This window comes from Fusarium phalaenopsidis (assembly GCF_050370095.1).
Source record: "Fusarium phalaenopsidis strain FUZ10S chromosome Unknown contig_32332, whole genome shotgun sequence".
NCBI lineage: Eukaryota > Fungi > Ascomycota > Sordariomycetes > Hypocreales > Nectriaceae > Fusarium > Fusarium phalaenopsidis.
The window spans coordinates 1,196,300-1,222,473 of record NW_028145391.1 but is presented as its reverse complement, the minus strand read 5'-3'; the positions used below and the strand labels follow the sequence as shown (position 1 = coordinate 1,222,473).

General features: G+C 52.7%; 9 protein-coding genes across 9 annotated transcripts; 5 read left to right on the top strand and 4 right to left on the bottom strand.

Moving 5' to 3' along the window:
- Window positions 1–48: 48 nt before the first annotated feature.
- Window positions 49–1,766, top strand: LRP88_13384 (uncharacterized protein; the record flags this gene model as incomplete). Its single annotated transcript, XM_083249757.1, has 3 exons — window positions 49–77; window positions 128–806; window positions 1,290–1,766. The coding sequence occupies 3 exons, from the start codon at window positions 49–51 to the stop codon at window positions 1,764–1,766; spliced, it is 1,185 nt and encodes a 394-aa protein (XP_083094091.1).
- A 1,158-nt stretch (window positions 1,767–2,924) lies between these two features.
- Window positions 2,925–3,583, top strand: LRP88_13383 (uncharacterized protein; the record flags this gene model as incomplete). Its single annotated transcript, XM_083249756.1, has 2 exons — window positions 2,925–3,005; window positions 3,113–3,583. 2 exons carry the CDS (start codon window positions 2,925–2,927, stop codon window positions 3,581–3,583), a joined length of 552 nt encoding a protein of 183 aa, XP_083094090.1.
- Window positions 3,584–5,920: 2,337 nt separating this feature from the next.
- Window positions 5,921–6,484, top strand: LRP88_13382 (uncharacterized protein; the record flags this gene model as incomplete). The annotated part of the gene is made up of 2 exons (XM_083249755.1): window positions 5,921–6,097; window positions 6,152–6,484. The coding sequence occupies 2 exons, from the start codon at window positions 5,921–5,923 to the stop codon at window positions 6,482–6,484; spliced, it is 510 nt and encodes a 169-aa protein (XP_083094089.1).
- An 813-nt stretch (window positions 6,485–7,297) lies between these two features.
- LRP88_13381 (phosphoribosylformylglycinamidine synthase) lies at window positions 7,298–11,644 on the bottom strand (the record flags this gene model as incomplete). Its single annotated transcript, XM_083249754.1, has 6 exons — window positions 7,298–7,773; window positions 7,839–7,957; window positions 8,030–8,718; window positions 8,767–10,723; window positions 10,793–10,962; window positions 11,021–11,644. 6 exons carry the CDS (start codon window positions 11,642–11,644, stop codon window positions 7,298–7,300), a joined length of 4,035 nt encoding a protein of 1,344 aa, XP_083094088.1.
- Window positions 11,645–18,221: 6,577 nt separating this feature from the next.
- Window positions 18,222–19,920, top strand: LRP88_13380 (uncharacterized protein; the record flags this gene model as incomplete). The annotated part of the gene is made up of 2 exons (XM_083249753.1): window positions 18,222–18,354; window positions 18,428–19,920. 2 exons carry the CDS (start codon window positions 18,222–18,224, stop codon window positions 19,918–19,920), a joined length of 1,626 nt encoding a protein of 541 aa, XP_083094087.1.
- Window positions 19,921–20,436: 516 nt separating this feature from the next.
- Window positions 20,437–21,417, bottom strand: LRP88_13379 (uncharacterized protein; the record flags this gene model as incomplete). The annotated part of the gene is made up of 1 exon (XM_083249752.1): window positions 20,437–21,417. One exon carries the CDS (start codon window positions 21,415–21,417, stop codon window positions 20,437–20,439), a length of 981 nt encoding a protein of 326 aa, XP_083094086.1.
- Window positions 21,418–22,187: 770 nt separating this feature from the next.
- Window positions 22,188–23,021, bottom strand: LRP88_13378 (uncharacterized protein; the record flags this gene model as incomplete). Its single annotated transcript, XM_083249751.1, has 1 exon — window positions 22,188–23,021. One exon carries the CDS (start codon window positions 23,019–23,021, stop codon window positions 22,188–22,190), a length of 834 nt encoding a protein of 277 aa, XP_083094085.1.
- Window positions 23,022–23,741: 720 nt separating this feature from the next.
- On the top strand, window positions 23,742–24,167 carry LRP88_13377 (uncharacterized protein; the record flags this gene model as incomplete). Its single annotated transcript, XM_083249750.1, has 1 exon — window positions 23,742–24,167. The coding sequence occupies one exon, from the start codon at window positions 23,742–23,744 to the stop codon at window positions 24,165–24,167; it is 426 nt and encodes a 141-aa protein (XP_083094084.1).
- Window positions 24,168–25,760: 1,593 nt separating this feature from the next.
- LRP88_13376 (uncharacterized protein) lies at window positions 25,761–26,153 on the bottom strand (the record flags this gene model as incomplete). The annotated part of the gene is made up of 1 exon (XM_083249749.1): window positions 25,761–26,153. The coding sequence occupies one exon, from the start codon at window positions 26,151–26,153 to the stop codon at window positions 25,761–25,763; it is 393 nt and encodes a 130-aa protein (XP_083094083.1).
- Between the last annotated feature and the right edge of the window lie 21 nt (window positions 26,154–26,174).

Below are 26,174 nucleotides of genomic sequence, written 5' to 3'. Positions count from 1 at the left end.
CTTGCGGCTTTCACAAAATCTCCAACTTTAACTTTGTCGACGGTCCCCATGCGGAGACACTGCTCCGTGCCTTATGAGTCTTGGACGTGGTCGCCTCTTTCACATTTTATACTGATATATAAACTAGGGAGTATATTGATGCCGATGCCAAGCTCACGACAAAGGGCTCTATGGCAGTGGGTATGCCTGTGGACCCTGCCTGGTATAATGCGTTCCTCAAGGCCAAGGAGCTCGGCTGCCTCGCCGAGACTGTCACCATCGCGTGCCTGCTCAGCACGCAGGACGACATCATCATGCGGCCCGATGCGCCGCGATACGCCGCCGACGATATTCGGCAGCAATACTCTGATGCCAAGTCCGACCACTTGGCACGACTGAACGCCTTCCATATATACATTCATCGCCGCATCGAGTCTGCCGGTGATGAAGACAAGCTGGCTAGATGGTGTCGAATGTCGTTCATCAACCCGAAGGTTGCAGAGCAGGCCCTTAGGATGCGAAACGGCCTGATGCCAAACGTGTCCAAGCGCATGCTCGACAATGAGCCCGTGCCGGCATTGGAGCCTTCCGACCCGGACTTTGGTTTGAAGATCCGTCAGAGCTTGGCGGCCTGCTTTTATCACAAAGCCGCCCATCTGGACAGAAGGGGCACTTACAAGACTGTCCACGACAACCAGCCAGTCGTGCCCGAGCCAGACAGCTGCCTGGTCGGCGAGAAGTATGAGTGGGTCATATGTGATCACATTTCCTTCGCCGGAGTCCAGTACATGAGATATGTAACAGCTATCGACCCGGTCTGGACTATGGTAAGTTCTGGTTATTTTTTACTTCAAGTAAGCCGCTAATTTGTTGCAGGATCTCGAGCACTTCTAGGACAAAAACCTGGCGTACAAGTTCTATGGGAAAACCTTGAAGAACCCATATGTCAAGGCCTCCCTCGGCCGGGCCCGAGCCACAAGCGCATCACGCTCTTCGTAGCTGGCATCCATGTTCCGAGAGACGATGCCTGCCGTGAAAGACATGGTACGCCTCGCGACGCTCTCATTCTGAGCAGACAACCCCGATTCTTGCAGTTTTTGCCTTGCGGCATGCTCATTATGAGTAGACAACCCTGAATCTCGCAGTTTTGTCTCGCAGCATTCGTCTTAGACGTTGGAACTTTCGTTGTTCCCTGGTAAAGCTTCATGGCCGGCGCCATCGCTGTGGTGTGTCAACCCTTTCTCTCAGTGCACGAGAAACGAATTGACTGCGGAACCCAGTCCGATCGAAAATACGTCTTGACAGACTAGGCCACCGACGTGGTATTGGCCTTTCTGAAACACGTCATGGACTACCGCGACGGCTTCAAGGTTGTAGTAATGTCGGCCACTATCAACCTTGAGAAGTTTACTCAGTACTTCAACACCCAGAGCGTTTTTCGGGCCCCTAGGCAGCCTTGCGCCGTGCAAATCCAGTACCTGAAGGAAGCAACGCTGAATTACTTGACCTGCGCCAACCGCGTGGTGGAGATGATTGTCAAGAATAAGCCTAAGGGAGGTATCCTCTTGTTCTTGACCACGACTCGGGAGATCGAGGAAGTATGTGCGATGATCCGTCGCAGGGTGCCAAGTCTCCGGATTTTACCCCTCTACTCTGCCCTCCCATCCGAGGCCCAGCGTCTTGCAATGAGCAAGTCAGACTTCCAGCAATGCATCGTCTCGACCAACGTTGCAGAAGCTAGTGTGACGATCCCAGGGGTTGTCTATGCCATCGGTATGATTCCCTAGTCTATTAGGAATCCCAGGCGCGGGGAAAGAGAAGAAATCTGGGTATAGTCCCCGTGCGAGAATGACTATCCTTCTGATGGCTCCCATCTCGAAGGCATCAGCCCGACAACGAACTGGTCGTGCTGGCCGGACTGGGTCAGGTATTTGCTACCGCCCCTACACCATGGCCGCTTGCAGAACATCCCTCCGGGCGTCCACAGTGATGAAGTGGCCCACCAGATCCTTCAACTGAAGGATCTAGGCGTCGACGAAGTGGCGCGGTTCAATTTTATCGACCCACCAATGCCAGAGGCTTACCTCCGCGGGCTCGAAGAGCTGAGAGCAGCAACAGCCATCATCGCCAAGCCTTCTGCACTGCCGAGGAGAAGGGTACAGCCATGGACCTTCTCCGGGCGTGGGCTCGTTCCTTCGGAGGCGGTATCTGACCCTCCCTCACCCTGAGTGTACGAATGTACCAGGACTTCTGGCAGGCAGTCTTTCAAGGATAGGATTCTTCAAAGTTTGTCAGGGTCCCGACCAAGCCTCGCGACACGACCCTCGAGGACTCGGCGATTGAGGTTGGCATCGTCAGCGTCAGCGCTTTTAACTGTCGCAGAATCAAGCGCGGCCAACCCGAAACAGTCCAGGCCCGCCCGCCCTTACGAGGGTCAAACCGCCTATCTTGGCCTTACCCTTAACTGCGACAATGAAGTGATCACATGGTACAACGAGGGAGGGTGGCAAATGGGTCAGTCCCACCATGGTCGAGTACACCCTTTTCCAGGGTAAGGCTAGCAGCGCCTTGCTTACTTGTGTGAACAACTATGATAGCAGCCATCGAAGAGCCGAGAGCAACGTCGAACTTCTTGGGGGCCATCTTCGACCAATGGGGCAGCACCGAGGGGGGGCTATCAATCCCCGAAGAAACAGCTGAGAGACGCAAGGAGGGGAAGGGACTTATGATCGAGAAGTGAACAGAGGACCGTATCCCGACCAAGAGAAAGAGACCCGGCACAAAGACGGAAACTCGATTTATATATATTCACAGTCAGGCCGAAAGAGACCGAATCAATGATTTCAACGGGCGCCTGCTCCTTGGCCTAGCTCGTCGTCGTATCACCAAGTTTGTCGGATCTGGCTGCGCCGGTCAAGCTGGAATTGGCCTCCGAATCACCCTTGATGACACCGTCAACGGCAGCTTTTAAGATATTGAGACTATCTCGCGGTGTTGTGGCCATCAGCCAATCACCGCCACCGTGCGTATGTATTATGCGTTTTGGAACGTGTTTCGAGGATAGGATACATCGAAATACGTCGCCGGCGACCCAGAAATTGCCACACTTACCCGATCTCACGCCCACATCCAGGTCGGCACCATCTCCACTCGCACCTTCAATGAGCGCAGAAGCCAACGCGGCAAAAGCATCGACCGGGAGCTTCACGCCAACCAGGGTCATCCCGCCTACCTCGGCCTGACCCTCGAAAACGAGGAGCGCACGATCAGTTGGGAGTACAGAACCAAACACAATAAGTACGTCAACCCCAACTACTTTGACTGGAATCTCTTTGATGGAGATCGGGTCAAGGCCCACGGTGCTTGCGTCCGCGACTACGACAGCCGCCAGCTTGCCCGTTATGACGCCTACAGCCGAGAATACCTTGTGACACTGGCACGACGCCGAGTCCTTCGCTTCTCCGAGACCGGCATCCGCAATGAGGACCTGCCCACCAAAGTGAAAAGTGTTATTTTCACGGGCACATACCTTGACGAGATTGCTACTGTTCCCGCTGTCGTGGCAAGAGATGGCACCCGGACTAAGAAAAAGATAGCACACTAGACGTAGGCCATACGGACTTCATCGGGCCATAGAGACATAATTTAGAGTAGACTAAACAAATGAAAATATAAAATAAATAAAGTATACTAAAGTCTTCACGTAAGCCTTTTACGACATGGCTTCAAGTATGGATTCAAAAGGCAGAGTATGGGCTCAGTCCTGGGGGAGAGTTGTGTCATTCCTTTCTTGAGCCACTATCATGGTCTGAGCCAAGTAAGCTGTGAACGCTTGCGTTTAATGGATTGTGAACTAACCACTTGGCTTCTAGGACGCAACCCGCCTTGATGGTATAGTTCGTCGTTCCCAAACGGGACCCAAGAACCATGGTTCATCGCTGAGACCGATCACTGGTGAGCATTCCATTCTCAGTCCTATGAGAAACAAGCTTACCATGTAACAAGTAACGTTGAAAGCAAATCTCTCTGGATTTGTCATTCTACATCTCTCGATCAAGGCAGAAATGCCCTCGTTTCGACGCTACTCTCTCTCGCCAAGGCAGAAATGCCCCCATCTTGACAACACCCCTCTCATCGAATACAGAAACGCTCCGATTCAACAATGTTGGGGTTCGGGATTGATTTCGGGATTTGGATGGGCTATCGGGTACAAAGGGTGCGTGTGCTGTTGCGATGCAGATAAATTGCAATACAAAGGTCATGATCCTAATTTCTCTGGTGTCTTCTGTGACTTGGTCCTTGTAGTTCTGCGGCGGTCATCGCATAACAGCTCCTGTCTCGCCGTAGCGTCCATATCACGCAAGAGTTTTGCCACCCGCTCCGTCAGATGTATTCCGCCTGAGTGATGCTTCAAGCCGGACAGTGCCCACAAGCACAAACATCCCGTGTCAACGCGACAGCCACTGTTTGGGGGACATTGGGAAGGTAAGGTTTAATCGTTCACGAGTACTTTCTCAATTAACGGCCCGATTTCGAATCATGACCAGTCTCAAATTACGCGCTACCACGAACGACGTCTTATCCACCACGCCCTGCCCTCGCCGGTCAAGAAAATATGCCATAACTAACAGTGCCGTTAAGCCCAGGGGGGGGGGGAAGTTAGATACTGTACCAGACGGGCGCCGTTAGGCTCGATGATGAGAGAATGAAGTAATTCTCTCGGACGTTGCGGGAGATGGGTTCCGTTAGGACCGAGATCACCATATCTTGTTGTCAGAAGCTGGTTGTCGAGCGTTCTATGATGCCTATCTGGAAGCTTGAGCAGCTCGTGTGCGATCGAAAGATTCCTTGGCCTTGGGGTTGCGGTAATCTCCGTGCCAGTTCCGAGGGATGTTTTCGTCACGGAAGAACTCGCGATCCTGTAGGAGTGAACATTAGCACAGAACATGTGTAAAGTGAACAGCAGAGGAAGACATACCATGAGCCATTCTAGGTCGACTGCAGTTACCATGCGCAGGTACTGGACACCAGAAGAGCTGAAGGTCAGACAGATGCCCATTCCCACTCCATGTCAACCAGGCAGCTGTGAGGGCTAATGCCGGCAGCGTGGTGGCCGTGGTACGTCTTGTAGACGTCGCGATCTGAATGAGTGCCGTTCCATATACCTCCTTCTCCCCCCACCCCCGGAACAAAAATCCACCGATGACGAATGTCGTTCCTAACAGGGAGACCAAACGCGGGAAAGGTGCTGGAAATGTTCGGCCTGAGTCTAGACCTGTCCACGCAAATGTGGTCAGATTCCAACAGACATAACCAGCTATATAATTACCTTTACTCAAATACCACAGACTTACTGCACGTAGAGACGAGAACTGTGCGCCATCACGGAATTAAGATGGGAAAAGGAGGGCTCTTCAAGATCTCCCGGGGTGTAAAGTGGGGTTGCCCCACGATCTTCAGGGACCCTGGGCGGGCAGCTACCGGTACTCCGGACCTGCGTTAGCCTGAGCCTGCCCCCTTGGAAGTCAAAATAACCAAGACACAGTCAGGGCAAGGTACTCTAGCCCTTCCAAAAGCCTGTAGTATAATTGTCAAATTACAAGAGAAAACCTACTAGAATAATAATAAAAAATAATCATAATGATTTCTTCTAACTAAGAAATATTTAAATAATATTTTGTTAATTTTATCTACTTTCGTAGCCATCGTTTGATTACCGCAGTCGAAGCGCGCTTGTACTGGTGACGTATTTTTATTTGGCGGTGTGGCCGGCTGGTGTGCGTGGGGCTCCTAGCCCTGGTCTTCGGCTCTCTGAGCCCCACATGGCGGGACCTGTCAAACATAAAACGGCCCGCACCAAAGCCAAATCCTTGAATCTCTTCCTCCAACCTCACCCTCGTCGACGCTTCCCTTCCTCGTCGGCTCTCAACCCACTCTCAACATGTCTACCATCCGCATCACCCCCCGGGACATGCTGTCCGACACCAACACTACTGAAAAGCGAGCGCCCGGAAGCCTCATCTCCAAGCCTTCCGATCTCTCAGCTGAGGAGAAGCTCATGGCCTTCGACCTTATCCAAGCATGGTGCAAGGATCACAGAGGCGACTCCAAGCCCCTCGTCATGACTGCCAACATGTATCACGCATTCTGGCACGCTGTTTTCCGAGGTTAGGACTCTGGGAGAACCGTCGCCCGCGAACCAAGCCTGCCCAAGCAAACCGACGACGACACCTTCATCGAAATCGGCATTGTCCTCTCCGACCAAGAGAGCTTCTTCGACCAAGAGAGCATCTCCGACCAAGAGACTGTCGCCGACAAGAGCGCCGAGCGCGCCTACCTTGGTCTGACCATCAACCCTGGCGATCGCTCAATCACTTGGTCCTTCAAGGGCGAGGAGGGGCCCATCGACCCCTCTCTGGTTCATTACGTCTTCTATGAGGACAAGGCTGGCGCCTATCGTGCTTGTATCGCCAACTATGACGACAGTGAGATTAGACGCGTCTAGACCTACAACCGCGAGTACCTCCTGACTCTGGCACGGCGCCGCGTTGCTCATTTCTCTACGACTGGTACCCAGCCTCTTCCCCATATTCGCCCTGAGGACCAGCCCACCAAGGTGGAGACTATTGTCCTCGCTAGCGTGGTCTTGGACGAACGCAACGCGTTCATGAATGCCGTCGCTGCCGGTGTTCAGCCTGTCCGCCGTATCGAAGATGATTTTTGATCAAAGTAAGTAATGGCCTCTCGCATTTGAGAAATCATGAACTAACTGCTTCACTTCTAGGACGCGACTCCCCTCGTCGATACAGTCCGCCGGTCCCTGCCAGGACCCAAGAACCTACCGTTCGCTACTGGGACTGTTTAATGGTATGTACCTACTCCATCTCTAGGTCTGGGAGAAACAAGCTGATCATGGGATCCAGCAACGTTGAAAGCAAGTCTACACCCGGATTTGTCGCTCAAATCGTGGGGTCTTCAGTTGACCTTCTTTCAGAAGGATTGCGGCTTTTCTTGAGGCTGAATGTTGAAGCGTCCCATTCTATGACGGGATCCTTCGGGGAACTGGCGGTAAACGGACGGTATCATCTGACAGGCACACACACCAGAGCAAAGAAGGCCTTCAGGTATCAAGCAGAGTAGAAAAGAAAACTTTTTCCAATGAGGCATGAACTTGTGGTGACAAACAAATTTGATCAATATTGACATTCATCCTCTATATAAAACCCATTCCCATTCTCAGCTCTTCATTGAGATTTTCTTTTATTCATGCAAATACAACATTACCTTGAACCGAAAACACCTACATGATATCAATTTTCTAACCAACCCACTTACGCGCGTTCAGGAACAGCTGGAACCAGGGACCAAACTGTCCCCATTCCTCCAGCTGGTTGTCGGGCTTCCAAGAGCCCACATCCGCCATGATGGTACGCTCGGGGTGAGGCATCATAGCAACCACACGGCCGTCCTTGCTCTTCACACCGGCAATACCCTGGGGGCTGCCGTTGGGGTTGAAGGGATACCTCTCCGTGACGGAACCGTAGTTGTCGACGTAGCGGAGAGGAATGAGGCCGTGATCATTGACGGATCCAATGTCGTTGACCGACGAGAACTGGGCTCGGCCTTCGCCGTGGGAGACGACGATAGGGAATGACGAGCCGTTCATGCCGTTGAAGAAGACAGAGTTCTCCGACTTGTCGTTGATGGTGACCATGGAGAAACGGCCCTCGAATTGAGAGCTGGCGTTCTCAACAAAGGTAGGCCAGTGCTCAGCTCCGGGGATTAACTCCTTGACTACACACTGTTAGCATGATTCTGGACAGAGGGGGCATACGCACGTCGAGTCAGCATCTGGCAACCGTTGCAAACACCGAAGGAGAAAGTGTCGGGTCGCTTGAAGAAGGCCTCAAAGGTCTTACGGGCACCATCGTGCATGAGGATAGACTGAGCCCATCCGTTACCGGCGCCGAGGACGTCACTGTCCAAGTTAGCACTTCACACTGAAGGGAGAGAAAGGCTGTCCACAGCCCTTGAGTCCCAGATTACTTACCCGTACGAGAAGCCACCGCAAGCAGCAAGGCCTCGGAATCCATCCAAGGAGAAACCATCCAGGATATCAGACATGTGAACATCAACAGCATCAAAGCCAGCGGCACGGAAGGCAAAGGCCATCTCGGCGTGACCATTGACACCCTGCTCTCGAAGGATGGCGACTCTAGGCTTGAAGACCAAGCTCTTAAGGTTGGTGAAAGTAGGGAGGCTGACATCGGCAGGGTCAAACTTGAGCTTGTAGTGCAGACCGGGGTCCCTGGAGTCCTGGATAGCATCAAACTCGGACTGAGCGCAGTCGGGGTTGTCACGCAGCTTCTGCATCTCGTACGAGGTGCTGGTCCACCACTTCTGGATCTTGGCGCGCTCGAGGTCGACGATGGTCTTGGACCTGTACTTGACAAGGAGAGACTGCTTGGAAGTAGGTCGGACGTAACCAATGGTCTTGATCAAACCGTGAGGGGGGCCACAAGTGGCAAAGCACCTCTTGAACTTGGTCTCGTCGCCGCGACGGATCTGGAAGACGGCACCCAGCTCCTCGTTGAACAGAGTGTCGAGCACCTTGTCCTCAGACTCGGCAAGGTCATCGAGAGAGATGTCAGCACCGCATCGACCGGCAAACATCATTTCGGCGACAGTAGTGAGCAGACCACCATCGGATCGGTCGTGATAGGCGAGAACAATATCCTCCTGCACAAAGTTAGTAGCTGACGGATGACAGCATCGATTGCGACTTACCTGATGGAGCTGCCACAAGGCGTCAAAGAAGTCACGGATGATCTGGACATCACGGACATCAGGAGCCTCGTTACCGATCTGGCCAAGGGTCTGGGCGAGAGCAGAACCACCCATAGCACGGAAGCCCTGGGCAAGGTCCACAAAGACAAGAACAGACTCGCCAACCTCCTCAACCCGACGAAGCTGAGGAGTCCACGTGCTGCGGACATCCTCAACCAAACTGAAGGCGGAGATGACCAGAGACACAGGAGCGGTAACGGTCTTGGACTCAGAAGTCTCCTTGTCCTTCCAAGAAGCCTTCATGGACAGAGAGTCCTTGCCAACAGGAATGGAGACACCAAGCTCGGGGCAAAGCTCCATGCCAATGGCCTGGACGGCTTCGTAGAGGGCGGCACCTTCACCGGGGTGACCAACAGCGGCCATCCAGTTGGCAGAAAGCTTGACGCGCTTGAGGTCACCGTTGACAGGGCCAGGCTTGATGTCGGCGGCACCCAGGTTCATCAAACTCTCAACAACAGCCATGCGAGCCGAGGCAGCGGCCGAGATGAGAGCAAGAGTAGGCTTCTCACCCATCGCCATGGCCTCTCCGCGTCGCTTCTTGTCATCGATACTGAAGCTGGTGAGAGTCACAGCGACATCGGCCACGGGAGTCTGCCAGGGGCCAACAAGCTGGTCGCGGACGGACAGGCCACCAACGGTTCGGTCGCCGATAGTGATGAGGAAGCTCTTGGAGCCAACGGAGGGAAGGTTGAAGACCAGCTCAGTAGCCTTGGTGACCATTTCAGTCAGGTCAGAGCTGCCACACTGCTCAGTGAGGCTCTTGACGGCATCGAACGGACGGAGGTTCTTCTGGACTCGCTGAACGTCCTTGGAGATTCTTCGTCCAGGAGGGAACAGAACGTCCATGGGAAGGTTGATGGGGTCAATGGGAGGGTTAACCGTAGGCTCACGGTCGGTCAGGATAAGCTTGGTCACACCGTTCTCATCCTTGGTAACGGCCGATCCGACGACCGAGAAGCCACACCGTTCTCGTCGGCAGATGCTCGTGAAGCGGTTGAGGCCTTCCCGGTTGACGAGAAGAACGTATCGCTCCTGAGACTCGTTGCACCAGATCTGGAGAGGGGACATGGAGTTGTCGGCACTCTCGACTTGTCGAAGCTCGAACTTGCCTCCGAAACCGGCATCCTTGACGAGCTCAGGGAGAGCGTTGGAGAGACCACCAGCACCAACGTCATGGATGAAAGCAATGGGGCTCTCTGGGCCAAGAGCAACACAAGTGTTGATGACCATCTGGGCACGTCGCTCCATCTCGGGGTTTCCACGTTGCACACTGTCAAAGTCGAGGTCGGCGGTAGCCTCGGAGCCGGTGTTGGAGGAGGCAGCACCACCTCCAAGGCCAATCAACATGGCAGGGCCACCAAGAACGATAACGTGCGCACCCTCTTCGACGTGGGCCTCCTCCTTGAGAGCGTGCTGGGGTCGGACACTGCCGATACCACCAGCAATCATGATGGGCTTGTGGTAGCCCCTGTACTCAGGGGCCTCAGACTCGGCCTCGTTGGTGAGTAGAGTCCTGAAGGTTCCGGTCAGGGCAGGACGTCCGAATTCGTTGTTGAACCGAGCGGAGCCAATAGGGGCTTCCAGCATAATGTCGAGACTGGAGGCGTAGTGGGAAGGCCGTCCAATATCAACCTCCCAAGGCTTCTTGCTACCAGGAATCAAGAGGTCAGACACCCAGAAACCGCAGAGACCGGCCTTGGGGGAAGAACCCCGTCCGACAGCGCCCTCGTCACGAATCTCACCACCACTACCAGTTGCGGCACCGGGGAAAGGAGAGATGGCAGTGGGGTGGTTGTGAGTTTCAACCTTGATCAGAGGCTGGACAACCTCACGGGTGAGCTTCCAGCTTCCAGTCGAGTAGTCAGGAGCCCAGTAGTTGCCCTCGTCACCAGACAAGCTAAACCGAGTTAGCAATGCGTAAATCAACCATGTCACATGGAAGCTGTGACTTTCAAGCGGGACTTACACAGCGGCGTTGTCGGAATAAGCGCTGATGACATATTCGGGGTTCGACTTGTGGGTGTTCTTGATCATGCCGAACAAGCTGTTCTCCTGGCTGACACCATCAATGGTCCACGAAGCATTGAAAACATGGTGTCTGCAGTGCTCAGAGTTGACTTGGGCAAACATGAAGAGCTCAACATCGTTCTACCAAAATCAGTATTGGTTTTCAAATCCGGGCTCTGAGTCATACGGGAGAGCGGCCGAGAGCAGTGTATTGCTTAACCAAGTACTCCATGTTGGGTTCGTCAAGTCCAAGTCCAGCCTTCTTGTTGTGCTCCTGGAGAGCAGCCAATGGGCCTCGCTCATCGGAAAAGATGTCAACCACCTCAAGGGGGTGTCGGATGCCGTGAGCGAACATGGTGTCAAGGACCGGGGGCGAAAGACTGAAGAACTCAGTCATACGGTCATGGACAACATCTCGGAACACCAAATCCTGCTCTCCATTGTACGTGTCCTCGAATTCGATGTGAATGACGCGACCTCGCTCGATACGGTTGACAGTCTTAAGGTCGCACACGAGAGCGATGCTGGTGGCCTTGGAGCTCCATGGCGAGACGTTTCGGGGAGTAACGTAGATCTCGACGGACTTGCCATTCTTCTCAGTCGTGGGAGCGTCGGCGGGCTGCTCAATGGCTTCGAGGATCTTCTTGATGCTGGCGAGGACGCCGGCATCCTCGGTCTCGAGGTCGACATAGTACTGCCACGAGCCCGTGAGCTTGGCGACCTTGACGGGACTCTGATCATTGATGCGCTGCACGAGCTTCTGAACCTCAGAAGCCGTGTAGCACGACTCGCCGACCAGCACGTGGTACATGGTGAATGATGTTTGTTTGCAAAGCAGGATGCGCTTTGACGATGAACGTCGACGACCTGTAGCGGGGAGAAAAAAAATGCGGCGGGGCAGAGATCAAGAGAAGGCGGGATGTGCGGATCCGGGAAAAAGTTGCTCCGCACCACGAAACGCGGCTTTGGGCCTGAACAGCCGTAATTTCCCGTCAATCTGCATCTTACGATATCTCCCCAGTGAACTGAAGATTGTTATTCCTTTGAGGCATGAGAATCTTTGTCGACTTGTGATGTGATGTTTGGCAATCTCTTATCTTATCTGAGATCATGCACGTGCCATGGCGGGGCATGGCGGGGTTCGGTAGTTGACTCAGATGTTAGCCTGAGAGGGCATGGAGGCTCGCTGAAGCCTCAACACCAGAACATGCATCCTGAGAGGCACATACAAAGAGTGAGAGGTTATAAATTGGCAGTCGGCCGTAAGCTGACTGAAGAATGCACATTTGTTTCACGCTTTCTAGTTTTGTCCATTTTGTCAATTGACAGTCCTTCCGCTCAGTGCAACCCTGTTTGTGTGCAACCCTGGACTGGCCGGGCGCTTACCAACCCCTGCGCGGATTTCAAACTCCTATTCACAATGGATGTGCATGAGAGCCATAAACGGCTGGTGATATTGGAAGCTCAGTCAAGTCCTTGAATCAAATTGAATCTTCTCATCCCGCACATAAATGCCCTTTGTTCCACATACGGGCCGACATGTTGAGAGCCTGTAGCTACCCTAAATCTGGCCAGATGAATTTTGGCAATCTCTTTGTCTCCCGACCCCAAGCTCGGATAATTGTCTGCTATAGCCCGGATCGAGCAGGAAGGGTACGTGGGTCTTATAATGGCATTTATCTCTGTTGGGTGATTTTAGGGACATAGATGTTGGAAGTCCCTTTGCCCTCGCAATGCCGACCTTGTCTCAACACTACTCTCCCACGCCCACCACCATTCATCATGGAAGCCATCTGCTGGGGCCCAAAGACCCTGCTTGAGATAGACATGAAACTAGAGGGCCAACAAATACGCATCCACTGTGCCGGCAGCCCTGCAGGGGACTTCAGTCGGCGATGCGGCCGCGCTATCCTAGAGTCTCAATGCACAAAAGCGCTGCGATTGATTGACAAGCTGTCGAAGAAGCGACTGGGAGAGATCAATACGAACCACATGGACTCACTTGTTTCTCAATGCCTTTGCCTCATTTGTCAACCACATCAGCATGAGCGGGTTTCGTACACCTGGGCTAGGGCCATCGAAGCGTCTTCGAGACATCAAGGCTATCTAATGGCAGCTTTGAAGGCATTCACGTAGCTGCGTGTTCCAGTCTTGTGGCCCAGTTGGATACAGGAAGAGAGCTGGCCGGGAAATTCAAAGATCAACAATTTGCCAACCAAGAGTCTTTCGCTCTATACCAAGATGCTCTTGAAATCAGCAAGAATGAGGCAAAGAGACAAGAGGAAATGATTGATTTTCTTGAAATGGAGAATCTTTCTCTAATAGAAAGAGTGGGAGAAGAGTTGGCTGCTTCATACGAAGATAGCTTCGTTCATGAATTCCTCGGGGGCAAGGTCAAGGACGACCATCACCCTCCCTTGCTTGTGCAGGCAAAAATCAACGAAATGCACCGCAAGAACACTTCTCTCGCCACCAACATTGAAAGGCTCTCTAAGCAAAACGATGCCTTGGAAAAAGCTCTCGAAACGGCACACAGGGAGAGTGAAACGCTCCGAGACTGTGAGACAGCTCTGGTATAAAGGTTCAAATGCCAACGTCATGCTTTGCAACGAATCCAGTGGCAACTGAAGAATAGGACCGAATTTGAACAAGGGCTAAACAAACTGGAAGCCATTCTCAACAGTGTCGAGAAAGACATGGTGGAGCTTATCGCCTAAGGGGAGTCGGGGCTGGCTGCTGAACAGGAGCTAGAGCAGCAGCTAATAATGGAACGCGAAGAACACCATGCTGAAAAACGCGAATACCGAAGAGAATGCAGAAAAGAGAGGGCTCGGAATTCAGCACTTGTCAAATGGGTGAAGGCTTTGGAGCTTCTTGAGGTTGAGATGAAGGAAGAGATGGAGGGTAATTAGTTGTACTGGATCCGGAAGGGGATTCAAGACTCTGGGGCTTGGTTCAGACGTGGCGGCTGACTGAAAGAGCCGAGGAGAGAAACGTGGGCAACCGGTGATGGCCAGATAGAATACTGAGCAGGATTTTGGGTGGGAAGACTGGGTTGATATTGGTACGCAAAGCTGATGACACACCTAAATCTGGAAACATAATGGACTTGGCGTAATTCACAGGCGGTTGAGTCGCCCGGGTCGAGGCCTCTCCCATGACCAGGAAAAGACAAGACACCAGAACGGAGATCCATATTAGCTCATACTTCCCTAAAGGTAGCCATGAAGGATAAATAAAAAGGATTTAATATCTTGATTAGATTAGTTTATTATTTTAAAATATTTGTATACATTCACTCAGCAGTCTTAAGAAGAGTTAGATATTCTTTGTCATTCTGGCGTCCTTGACCTACGTGCCAGGTGATGGATCAAGGCTGAATTCTGGCGTTAGGGGCAAGGCTTGCAGGAGCCTATTGGCAATAGTACAGACCGTGGATGGCGAGTCCTGGAAGATGCTAGTGTTCTGCTCCACTGAAAATGATCTTGGGCTGAAGATGCTTGCAGGAAATACGAGCCAGGCCTCATAATTCAGAATCCTAAATACCGAGGACGTGAACCCCGTATGCCTAATCACTAGAGATACATAGAGGCCACCACGTACCTCGAAGAGTATAGAGAATAATGTATGTCATGCTTACTGCCAGTCAAACCTGGGTGACGATCAGAACTGGAGTACAAGGGGATGTGTGATACCGGAACAGTCCCGAGCCCCCGTGGACCAGGGTGAAGATGTAACCCGTGTAAGCACCAAAGACAATGATTCAGTGCATTGACCACGCGGTATTCAGGAACCGAAGCTAACTTGGATTGCAAAATTTGCGTCGACGTGATGATTGCAGGGGATGTTGACATTGTAGTGCATCTCAGGAGGAGTTGCTTGAAGCCGCTGTTAACCGATGGTGTGGTAGCGGGAGTGGCTTGGACGGCGCGAATCTAGGTTAAAGCGACGTCCTCACCACTTGCAAATTCTTTTCGTATCAGGACCGCATGATGATGGAACTTCTGCGTTGAAAATCATCAAGTTGGTTGGACGAGCTGAACAAAAGCCATGTCGCTTAATACAAAACAACGTCGAAGAAACCTCGTTGTTGTGGCCAAATCTGTGCTCAAGACAAAGATTGGCCCGTGAGCCTGGCCACTTTGGGGCATGGTCAAGGATGATAATATGAATCTTGTTTACCACGAGGTTCTTTTGAGATTATTCCGGTGACAGGGGCTAAACAAGGACCTCGGGGTGACCATGTTCTGGCCTTAGGACGAGCAACTCTGTTGAGTATTGATCATGAAAGATTCCGAGCTCAAGACGTCCAAATTGTAGAAACAGTAGAGAGGGAGGGTTGGAACACTAACAGGTCATACTCGACACTCCATGGATGCCAGTTGTGGCGGCCGAGTCCCGGATGCCGCGGTCATGGTTATCATGTGCCGCCAAGAACACCTTGTGAGCCTGACGTGTATTAACCTGACCAGCTGAGCCACACTACAACCCGTGCACAGTAAGTGGGCAGATGTCTGGTCGGCAAGTGAAGCAAAAGCAAGCAAAAGCACGTGGACATCGTCGCGGCCAAGCTCCGAAGCGTCGATGATTGTCCTGGGGAAAGGCTGGGCACTCTGGAGCTTCAAAGAGGCAAACTGGCCAGGTTCAGGCTTCAACACACGACGTCGGATTAAGGGAAGGCTATTCAGCGGAGCGGATGGATTCATGTTAGGTAACAGATTCATTCCCCAGATAGGGAGCGAGATCAAGCAACGTGATCCCCAGAGTCGTAATACGGGTCCTGATGGGGCGGTGGGTAGGTATGAGGCCACTTTGGTTATCTGAGATCCACGGGCGGAGTTTTTTTTGATGGACCGTGAGCATGTGTATTTGAACATGTTAAAGCGAATGTCGAAAACGGTAAAGATATGAGAACGAAAAGGGCGCAAAAGCGGTTGGTTATCTTAGCCGCCGATCATCGCATCGTCTGCGATGCCGCGCCCTGGCGTTGCTCGGCTGCTGGGTCAAACCCGCTTGTGCCGTCTTAGCATGCAAGTGTCCTGATAGCCAAGAAAAAGCTTGCATGAACCTTCCGAGACGGGCAAAAGAAGCAACTGAGCTGTCTGTGCAAACCAGGTCTGGCCAGGGCGCGCAGTAGGGCGCAAACAACAAGTAGTAGTCGGCAGGGCGCGTTAAAAAGGCCGAGCAATTTGCGCTGGGAGAGCTGAGGAATCACTCCTTGAGCAACGACGGGAATTTCCAGGACTCCTTTGTTGTCATTGGCTCTAACATGCAAGGTTCTCGGGCCAACCCTCAGCACCTGAATCAATCACCGTCTTGGCATCATCGGTCACAACGGAGGCAAAAGGCCGTTGGTATGGCGAGCTAATGCAAGACTTGCTGGAACCTTGCTGAGCCGAGAAAACTAGCGCGCCTCGTAGAAAGATGGAAGCAAGAATGGAACGGCTGAAGGAAACAAGATGAGGCTCAATACCTCGGCGTGAATGCCGTGCCGAAGAGCCCCTGTCTGCGGCCCGGCAGTAAGCGGCCGTGGCTTATCGCAGATTTTTCTTGGTGATGGATGGTGGTGGTGGCTGCTTGTGACGCAGAGGCGTTTGCTTTGCCACGCTTGCTTACCAACTGCCAAACGCTCCCACATGGACCGAGCGGTGAGATTTACAAACTGTCAATCTTGATGGATCCAAGATTTCACATGGTCCAGACCTTGAGTTATGGAGACTGACCGTGCTTGCTCGGGGCCCCAGCTGGAGGCCTGGCAGCTATTAACACGCTGTGACAGATTGGATTCTGTCATGGCATTCGAAACCAGCAAACTACCGTAGTTATTGAAGGCTCGCGATCCACCTCTGTTACGTACGAGAAGAGTGCTTGTGTGTGCGGTTTGCCATGTGGTTGGTTGGGGAATTTACAGTAGCAGGGGGATCTCCAAGTGTCCCGTCAATAATTCCCTGTCAAGGCTAAATGGGGCAATGGCGTGAGTGTCTCTAATGGCTTGTCTGCAAAGGGCGCGGACGACGAGGGTGCGAGGCCATCTCCAACACAAAGTGGCACTGCGTAATTTGAAACGCTTCCCGACATGGATCTCGGCTTGTTACCTGAAGGAGTAAATGAGTGATAAAGGACATGATTGAGTTTGACCTTTCTAATCTATAACTTGAAGAAATTTACTACGTCGTACAGATGCGGCTCCTCTGGAACCCGTCATCAATCTCTTCATCGCAATCCCTTCTCGAACGCTGCCCCTTGCGGACTAGCCCTCACCACCATCTCGGCGTTCCCTGCACACACTTTACTCCATCCAGCTAGCATCGCTTGCACCACAGGTTCCCTTCTCCACCGCGCTACGAGGTGGGGATCGCCCCCCATCCGCTGTAAGCCGTGCCATCGCGGCGCTTTTGCCCTGTCGGACCGCGTTGGAGTCATGCTTAAACTGGCCCGAGACTCCCTCGTCGACCGGCTTTTGTCGGCCTTTCTGAGGTGACCCCTGGCCCTGTCTGACCCTTGGAACGTGGGAGACGACGCTACTCCAAAAACTCCAACGTTTTAGCGGCTTTCCCGATTGATAGCACGGCTAGCTGAGATTGGAGAACGAACTTCAAACGCTGGGACTTGGGCACTGACGACACAGCTGACCACCACAGCTTTTGGCCACCACAGGTGTCGGACGGTCCGGTCAGGTCACGATTCTGTGTTCAATCTCGCATGTTCCAGATCTTGGCAATGATAACTTCGTCACAGGTTGACAAGGCCTTCGTATTATGGGGAGTGTCATTGATGCCCAGGTCCCAGTCTCAGTCCCCGCACTCCGGGTCATCCCCGAGCAGACTCGCCTCGGGGCAACCACATGGATGGATTGCTGCCCACCGTTATCAGCGACGCTAGTCCTTGCCCAATCCTGGTGTGACTACACGTCCCATGTCATATCTTGTATCTTGATATGGAGGAACGTACTGGTGGTACCTGTCTCTCCTGTCTGTAGCACTGCAGCTCCAGCAGGTCTCTTCATCGAGCTCTCTATCGATAAGAAGAGCAGAGTGTGAATAGTATAAACATTCCCCTCACAGAGCCTCATTCACCTCTCCAACTTCTCCTCACTCATCTCCCTCGTTCTTACCTGTGTGATTCAGTCATCTCGTAGAGTCGAGACCCAGGCCTGCCCCAGGTTGCCAATACCTTCCCCCGCCTTTACCCCAAATCCCCAAGAAAGAAGGCTGTGGGGCCTCCATCGGCGACTCCACCTGCTGTGTAGAGTTGACACCCTCCCACACGCGGACAGACCCCGAACCTGAATCCGGGGGATAAATATCACCCTCCTTCCCCCTCTTGGGAACATTGCTCAGACACCATCAACCTCTTCTTTACTCGTTACTCCTGAGAACTTAACCAACATGGCTGAGAAGGAGCAAATCGACGCCGGCAATGGCTTCGACCTCAACCAAGAGGCGAGCCGCCAAGGCGAAAACGAGAACATCGAGTACAATCTCGCCAACTCGCACGACCAGCTTGAGCGAGGTCTCAAGAGTCGACACATTCAGTTCTTGGCCCTTGGTAAGTCATTTAAACTCTCTCATGTCTAATGCGCTAACACTTTTAGGTGGTGCTATTGGAACTGGTCTCTTCATCGGCTCGGGCAGCATCCTTACCCGCACCGGACCCGCCCCCCTCTTCATGGGTTACCTTTCCATGATGGCTCTTGTCTGGATCATCATGAACGTCCTTGCCGAGATGGTGGTGTACCTTCCCATGCGCGGTATCACTGTTCCCTACTTCGTCGGCCGCTTCGTCGATCCCAGTCTCGCCTTCGCCGCCGGATGGAACTACTGGTACGCTTATGCCATGCTCATCGGAGCCGAAGCCGTCGCTGCTGGTATCATTATCGAATACTGGGAGCCTCCGGTGTCTATCGCTCTCTGGATCGCTATCGTTCTCGCCGTCATGCTCCTCCTCAACATCATCGCCGTCAGCTTCTTCGGTGAAGCCGAGTTCTGGTTCGCCAGTATCAAGCTCATCACCATCTGCGGCCTCATCATTCTGGGCATTGTCATCTTCTTTGGAGGTGGTCCAGACCAGGATAGCGTCCGTGGTTTTACATACTGGAAGAACCCAGGAGCGTTTAAAGAGTTTGGCGCCAAGGGTTCGACTGGTCACTTCCTCGCTTACTGGAGCGCATTTATCAGCGCCGGATTTGCTTTCATCACATCTCCCGAGCTGATCGCCATCGCTGCTGGTGAGACTGTCGCTCCCAGACGCAACATCCCTAAGGCTGCTCGCCGTTTTATCTGGCGTCTGGCCATCTTCTATGGCGTTTCTTCCCTCCTCATCGGCGTCCTCGTCCCCTACAACGACCCCAAGCTCCTTGGCGCCACCTCTTCTAACGCCAGCGCTTCTCCCTTCGTCATTGGCATCCAGAATGTGGGCATTCCCGTCCTCAACCACATCATCAATGCTGCTGTCCTGACCTCTGCTTGGTCTGCCGGTAACTCATTCCTCTACTCCGGTAGCCGTGTCCTCTACTCCATGGCTCTTAACAATCAGGCCCCTAAGTGGTTCCGCATCACCAACAAGCGCGGCGTGCCGTGGGTCGCTGTCCTCTTCACCTGGTCGTTCGGTCTCCTGGCCTTCCTGAACGTCTCCAACTCTGGCGCGACCGTCTTCAACTGGTTCGTCAATATCTCGACCATCTCTGGCTTCATCGCCTGGATTGTCGTCATGATTACCTACCTCCGCTTCCGCAAGGCTCTCATCTTCAACAACCTGCTCGATGCCCTCCCTTACAGGACTCCCCTCCAGCCTTACGCCACCTGGTTCGTCCTGCTTGTCATCTCCCTTCTCACCCTCACCAACGGTTTCGCCATCTTCCTCAAGGGCAACTGGGACGTCAAGAGCTTCATCGCCGCCTACATTACCATTCCTCTCTTCCTCGCCCTCTACCTCGGCCACAAGATCTGGTTCCGCACTCCCATTTGCATCCGCCTCCAGAACATCGATGTCATTACTGGAAAGAGGGAGATGGATGAGCTCGCTGCCCAGGATGTGCCCCCTGTTCCCAAGAACGCGCTGGAGAAGTTCTGGTTCTGGCTTGCTTAAGCGTGTGTTGAATGTTAGATAGATATGAAGAGCCTTGATGGCGTAGAGCGCCGATTTGATACCCTCAGATGTACATAATGAGATGAAGAATTATCTGACCTTGTCTACCTACATGTCTATTGTCGTGCCCGTGATGATCTTAGAGAGCGTTATATAAATAGTGAGAAAAGAGTTAGCTAAATCTTCATATGATGATTGTAATGCTTTTATTCTGCCTTAGATCTTTTTATGATGTATACTGATGATTATTAGAGGATAAATTGAGAAGTCTTTGACAAGGGCGCAGTCAAAACGTTCAGAACGTCAGACCGCGCTCTCTAAACCCATGCGGCTAGACGAAAAAAAAAGCGTTCCATGGTCCCATGCGTCTGAGAAAGAAAAGTGCCATGGTGTGATTGGGAATCGTTAGATTACCTCAACCGTGCGGCGAGAAAAAAGACGATATCAGAAGCACTCCATATCCCAGTGATGGAGAAAGGAAATAGCAAAGTTGGGATTGGGAATCGTTAGATTACCTCAATCAAGTCGTGATGAGCCAAGGCAGCCAAACGAAAGGAAATGAAAAGAAATGCTGAGCGCCGAATATAAAGAGGTACAGCGCCATGTCGAACCGTGAACTTGACCCATGCTGGAGTGTTGGAGCAGACCCATGTAGTTGTCGCCGTAATACCCACGAAGCAATCGGAGTTGCTTTCGCGTCTGCTCGAGCATCTGTGGCCCCGACAACTTTGGCGTGAAGAGACGTGTGCCCAACCGGCGGTCGGCGGCGATCAAAGGAGAAGGTGAATTCTCTGGGTCATTCCCGTTCTTTGCGAAGGCCACAATCCGGTTGCGAGCCGGAGCGAGGAGCAGTTTTCTGTTGAACTCTTCAGCTCGGGCTGCCTCAGCCTGGTCGAAAATCCGCATGGACTGGATCTGGGCGCTCTCATAGGTTGTGTCTGAGCGATAGTTGATCTTGACCTTGTTCTGAGAGACCATTTGCTGGTTATCGTCGCGGAATTCGAACTTGACGACCTCTGGATGTTCGGTCGAAACCGCTAACCAGGCGGTGGCACCGAGTTTGCGAGCCTTGGCCTCCTTTATCTCTGACTCGTCGAAGCCCTCTTTCTTTCGCTTTCTCTCTTTGGCAATCGACTCTGGGGCGTCGTTTGCCCACGTTCCAACCTGGACCGACATCTCGCGCCTGTTCCTCGCTGCCGGGCCTTCTGGGATGTTGGGGGCGCCGTTTGTGCTGTCCCACCTCTTGAAAACCGCCTTGAGAAAGTCCTCAAGCATCCCCGTGGTCAGGAACTCTTCTTTGCCGTCGCCTTCGATCCTCGCCCGTGGTTCAGCAAGGTCACCGAGCATGAAGAGCTCAATACTGGCAAGGTCATGCGCCTTGGCGATGACCTTTTTCGGGGCCCGAGACGGCGCTGCCACAAGGTCCAGCTTTTTGAGGATGTGGCCCCGCGTGAGCTTAGCTCCAGTCGAGTCGTCTTGGGACTCTTTGGGCTCCATTTGGTCTGTCCTGAGATGGGTATGCATGTTAGGCTGAGACCTCTTCGTGGTGGATGGTGTGGGCATACCGAGAGGAGAGGAGAGGTCGCATACGGCGTTGAAGAGGTGGGCTTCTTGATAGCGGCTTTTGCCCTTGAAGGGGCAAAGGCTTGAAGCGGGGAGCAAGTGATCCTTCTGAAGGAAGTACACTATTTAAGTTGGTCGGTCTTGGCTTCGCCAAGAATAACCTTTGCATCATCGGTAAGACTCAGATATGATTCCACATGCCTCCAGACACGCAAAACTTCTCTAATTCGTCAAAGATGGATGTCGCCAGCCATGAAGCACCACCTAGGAGCTGGTGTTCCTGCATCTGAGACGGAGTGCCGCGAGGCACATTTCGAGAAGTAGAGCCGTCTCCGGCGATTGGGATACCGTTAAGGGTATCCTTGGTTGGAATCTGCAAAAAATAGGGACCGCGTAAACACGGCGTGTTGTCGGGTTCGAGGCGCTTGACCGTAAATTTGAGTGTCGTTCTCAAAACAAAAGGAGGAAAAGAAGGAACAGGAGGGAAATTGTAGCGCTAGGCCCAAGGTTGAAGAGGTCGAAATGTCTCGGAAAAAAGAATGTCGTTGGGTCTGGTTGGTGATCTGGCTTCCAAGGTTAGATATTGGTTCCAAGATGGAAATGGCTCATGACTTACTTGTTGCGGTGACGGTTGACTTCTAGCCTTCATGGACGACTGAACATCAAGCTGCCTCGCATATCCTCCAGGGGCGATTCTTGGCCGATTAAGAGCTTCCATTGCCGGGCTTGTTGAGGAGCCTGCCGAGCAAGCCCCACTGTTCGTTGATGGCATCGCGCGCCAGCCTCAAGACCACGAAGCGTTCTTCGATGGAGTCATCACGATCGATCTCCGGGAGACTCTCATCGTCGCCGACATTGCCAGATTGGGCAAATCTGCTAATGCGCTTGCGAGCTATGGCGAGTACTAGCCGCCTGTTGAAGCCATTGACTCGGTCCTTCTCAGCCAGGTCGTAAATGGTGATACATCGTTTCATGGCCTTGAATTCCGACATGCCAGGGTTGTATATAATGACCTTGTTCTTCGGAGCCGTCCGGAAGGACGCATCGCGGAACATATACTTGTAGCCGCCTTCTTTGAAGATGGTTAGCGTTAGCCACGCGTCCGCACCTCTCTTTCGAGCAGAAGGCTTCTTCTTCTGCGACTCCTCTGCGTCTTCGGCCTGCTTCCTCTTCGAGCCAGTAGTCTCAGCAATTGAGGGTCGAAGATCCCCTTCCCACGTTCCTACCAGAATTCTAGAACCTTCCTTCTTTCGGCCTGCCTCCTTCGGTACGGCTGGTTCACCTTCCGTGCTGTCCCATCCTTCGAAGACGGCCTTCAGCAAGACTGGTAAGCACTCGGATGTTGGTGGGTGCTGGTATGAGGATCCGGTCTTGCCGATCCTCGCCCAGTATCGGGCAAGGTCGACGAGTGACACAGCCTCAGCCTTGGTTAGGCCTCCGGCATCCAGAATAGGGGTTTCAGGAACCCGAGACTCCGCAAACTTCAAACCCAAGGTTTGGCGCTGGGAGGCCTGAGCGTCATCTGTCAGGGAGTCCATGGTAGAAAGTCCTTAAGGGCTGGAGTTAGACTCAATCACTCGAGATAACTGGAATGGCCTGGGTACTTACGAAGAGGGGAGAAACAAGTAGTTCTATGAAGAAGAGGAGGGGGTAGGGGGCTTCGCAGGACAGGGCAAGGCTTGGCGGTGGTGATGGTGATGATGGTGAGGAGAGAAGCAGGATCAATCCACGGGCTGTCTTCTTTTTCGTCGTGCCGAAAACAGAGGCGAACATCGTTTCCTATGAAATTCTATTGTCATGATCCCTTGCTCCATCCTCATCAGTGCTCAGCAATGCCGACGACCCGTACCTCGCTACGCGCAAAGCCCTGCGACCTGCATTGTGCCTTGCGGGCCTCCCAAAATGGCCATTCTAGTTTCATGAATCTTTCTCTGAAGGCGAGGGTCAGCCAACCGGGTGTACTGCCCGAAGTTGAAGCAGACTTCAGCAGAGCAGGCTACTTGTGGTGCTTGGAGGAGCGTGAAGCACACTTGCATCTAACAATGAATACTACTCAAGGCGCTCTTGAGATCTCAAAGATATTTACGTCTTGATTGTTCTCTGCCAATACGCGATACGTAGATCTTGGGCAAACCCCACTCACGGACGAGTAAGTGATTTCTTCTTCACAGACTTCCCAGACTTACATATCATACTCAGGAAAAGATGGACCAGGCCTTAGGCCCCGCTCTTCCCAGGAGTCTTGTCTGTCGGCCTTGATGCTCGAGAAAATTGCCTTATGGAACTTCTACGAGAAGGAGGAGGAAGAGGATGTTGCGGCCAGTCAGCCAGCCCAGCCCAAGAAAAGAGCCAGGCTCGAGGATGACGAGACCGACGAAACCGCAGAGGAAGCACCCGAATACCACGACACCCACTACCCTATCGCCGCCGATGACCCTGACCGTCTGCGTTTCCAGGGACGCATAAGATCCCTGATTGACACCCGTTCCGAAGAAGATATGCCGACAGCCCAATGGATCCACCGTCTGACCTATCTGGATATCGCTGTCGACGTCGGTCCTTCAAAGATATGCATGATGCCAACCATATTACATCCCACGACTCCGATGAAAGTTCTCAAGCCCGGCGTCCAGATACAGCCCCTCTATGGAGGCCAAAGTTTACGTTGGCTCGAGTTTGGCTAGCAAAGGCGGATGTACCCGCCTCCAAGTTCATGAAAAGGGATCCAATCGCGGCACGCGTGGTACAGGTGGCATGCACCATGGTTTTACTCGTCAAGCCGGGGTAGTTCCAAACTACCGAGTTGTCAGAGTCTGGACCAACCCCAATAGACTCCGATCAGACGGCCAAGTAGTCCAAGACCTCAAAGGTGGATGCCGGTCTTCTTTGAAGGTCTTCTCATGGTCTATCTCGGCACTTATCATGTCACCCACAAGTCAATCTTAGAGCAACAGGCTGACCTATTCTCCGAAGCGCCATACGAGCTAGTGGATAAGCTGAGGTCTGGCTTTGATCTTGCCGAGGAGGAGGACGGCATTCAGCCAAATGAGGCAACGAGACACAGAGGCGTCATTAGATTATACTGTCCTAAGAGTAGCTAGTAAATCATTAGAAGAATATCATAAGATTATTTATTGATTAAGTTAAGCTACAGGTAATCTTAGGAGAAAGTTAGGGTTTAGAACACGTCCAGACGTTGACCAAGCTCTAAGGCATGGTTAACCTTGACCCTGGCTCCGGTTGAACAACACGCCGGATTGCCGCATGCGAGGACAGTCTCGAAGTCTGTATCCGGAGTGATATTGTCGGTGCCGAATCCACAGCAACGTGTAGTGTTGCATCCGTCGCACAGTATCTGTTCATCCCAGGGGTGGACCATTGAGGTTGGTCGATTGCACCCATCGCACACGGCAGGTTTGCCCAAAAGTTTCGGCCGAGCGTCCTCGGCTGGTGACCATTCAACCTAGGCGGCTTTGGCGAACTCATGGCATCTTTGTCAGCGAATTCCGTTCATCAGGCCATAGAGCTTGGCCCCTTCGGAATTTTGACACCACAAGCCGAGTTCATGCACCTGGGAGAGTTGCCCTGGTAGAACCATTCCTGGTTGATGGCGTCGCGCTTGTTCCCCAACTCACCCAGCCAGAAGCCGTTGGAGGTGCCTTCTCGGGTGCGTATCGACCCCCCGTTTTCTCTGGCGTATTTGAGACAACCTTAGCAAAGGCGTGCTGAAAGGGGCCCCGCTAGGGAAAGGAGCTGGACGGCTCCAATAAAGTCTGGCGACGCGACGGTTGGTGGGATGCCGGAAGCTGCAGATCGTCGTTGACATTCTGGGTTCGCGCATCTATCCGCCTTCGCTATGCCATCACTGACACCTTGCATTAGTGGCCATTCGTGGTTAAGAGAGTGTAGGTGGAGGTCAGGGAGGTCGAGGCCAGACCTCAGCTTCGAAATATGGCACCGCAGAGGATAAGATGATGAGAACACTCACTAGAGCAATTCCAAGCAAAGAGAAATGCTGAACACCGAGCGTCTAGTGCCGAGAACCCAGGGTCGAACCAAAAGACGCAGAGATAATAAAGTGGCACAAGAAGCCCTCCAGAACAATTCTTTGTTGTTGTTGTTGTTGTTGTTGTTGCTGGAGACGCCGGAAAAGGGGGAGAAAGAAGCCTACGAGATGAAGTCTCCATTGTCGTTGATGAGGATTAAAAGGTCGAGAAAATGAAGCAGCTCGCTAGAGCAATTCTTAGCTGTTGTCGCCGTTGGTGAAGATCGCGAGATCAAGAGGATGAGGGGTTTGCACAGGGCAACTCTTTCGAGCTACCCCCGAAGACCCTGGCAAAGAGCTTCTCTTCCCAGTTATCCCCAAAGACACCAGTAAAGCGCTCAAGATGCTCCACCGTGTCCTTGATCAGATGCTGCTTCACGTATTTTCGTTGGGCGAGGCGGTCGTGAATCAAATGATCTGGGTTGACCACGGGGGCAGGCATGTCCTCGGGATCCCCATTCTCCGAAAACTCCACAATACGCATGCGGGCCAAAGTGACAAGAACGTTCTTGTTGTACGTATCGATCCGCATGATCTCAGCCTGGTCGTAGAGATGGATGCACTGAATCTCGGCCTTCTTCTGTGTCATACCAGGGAGGTATTTGATCTGCGTGCCCGCGGCCATTTCTGATTTGCTGTCGAAAAT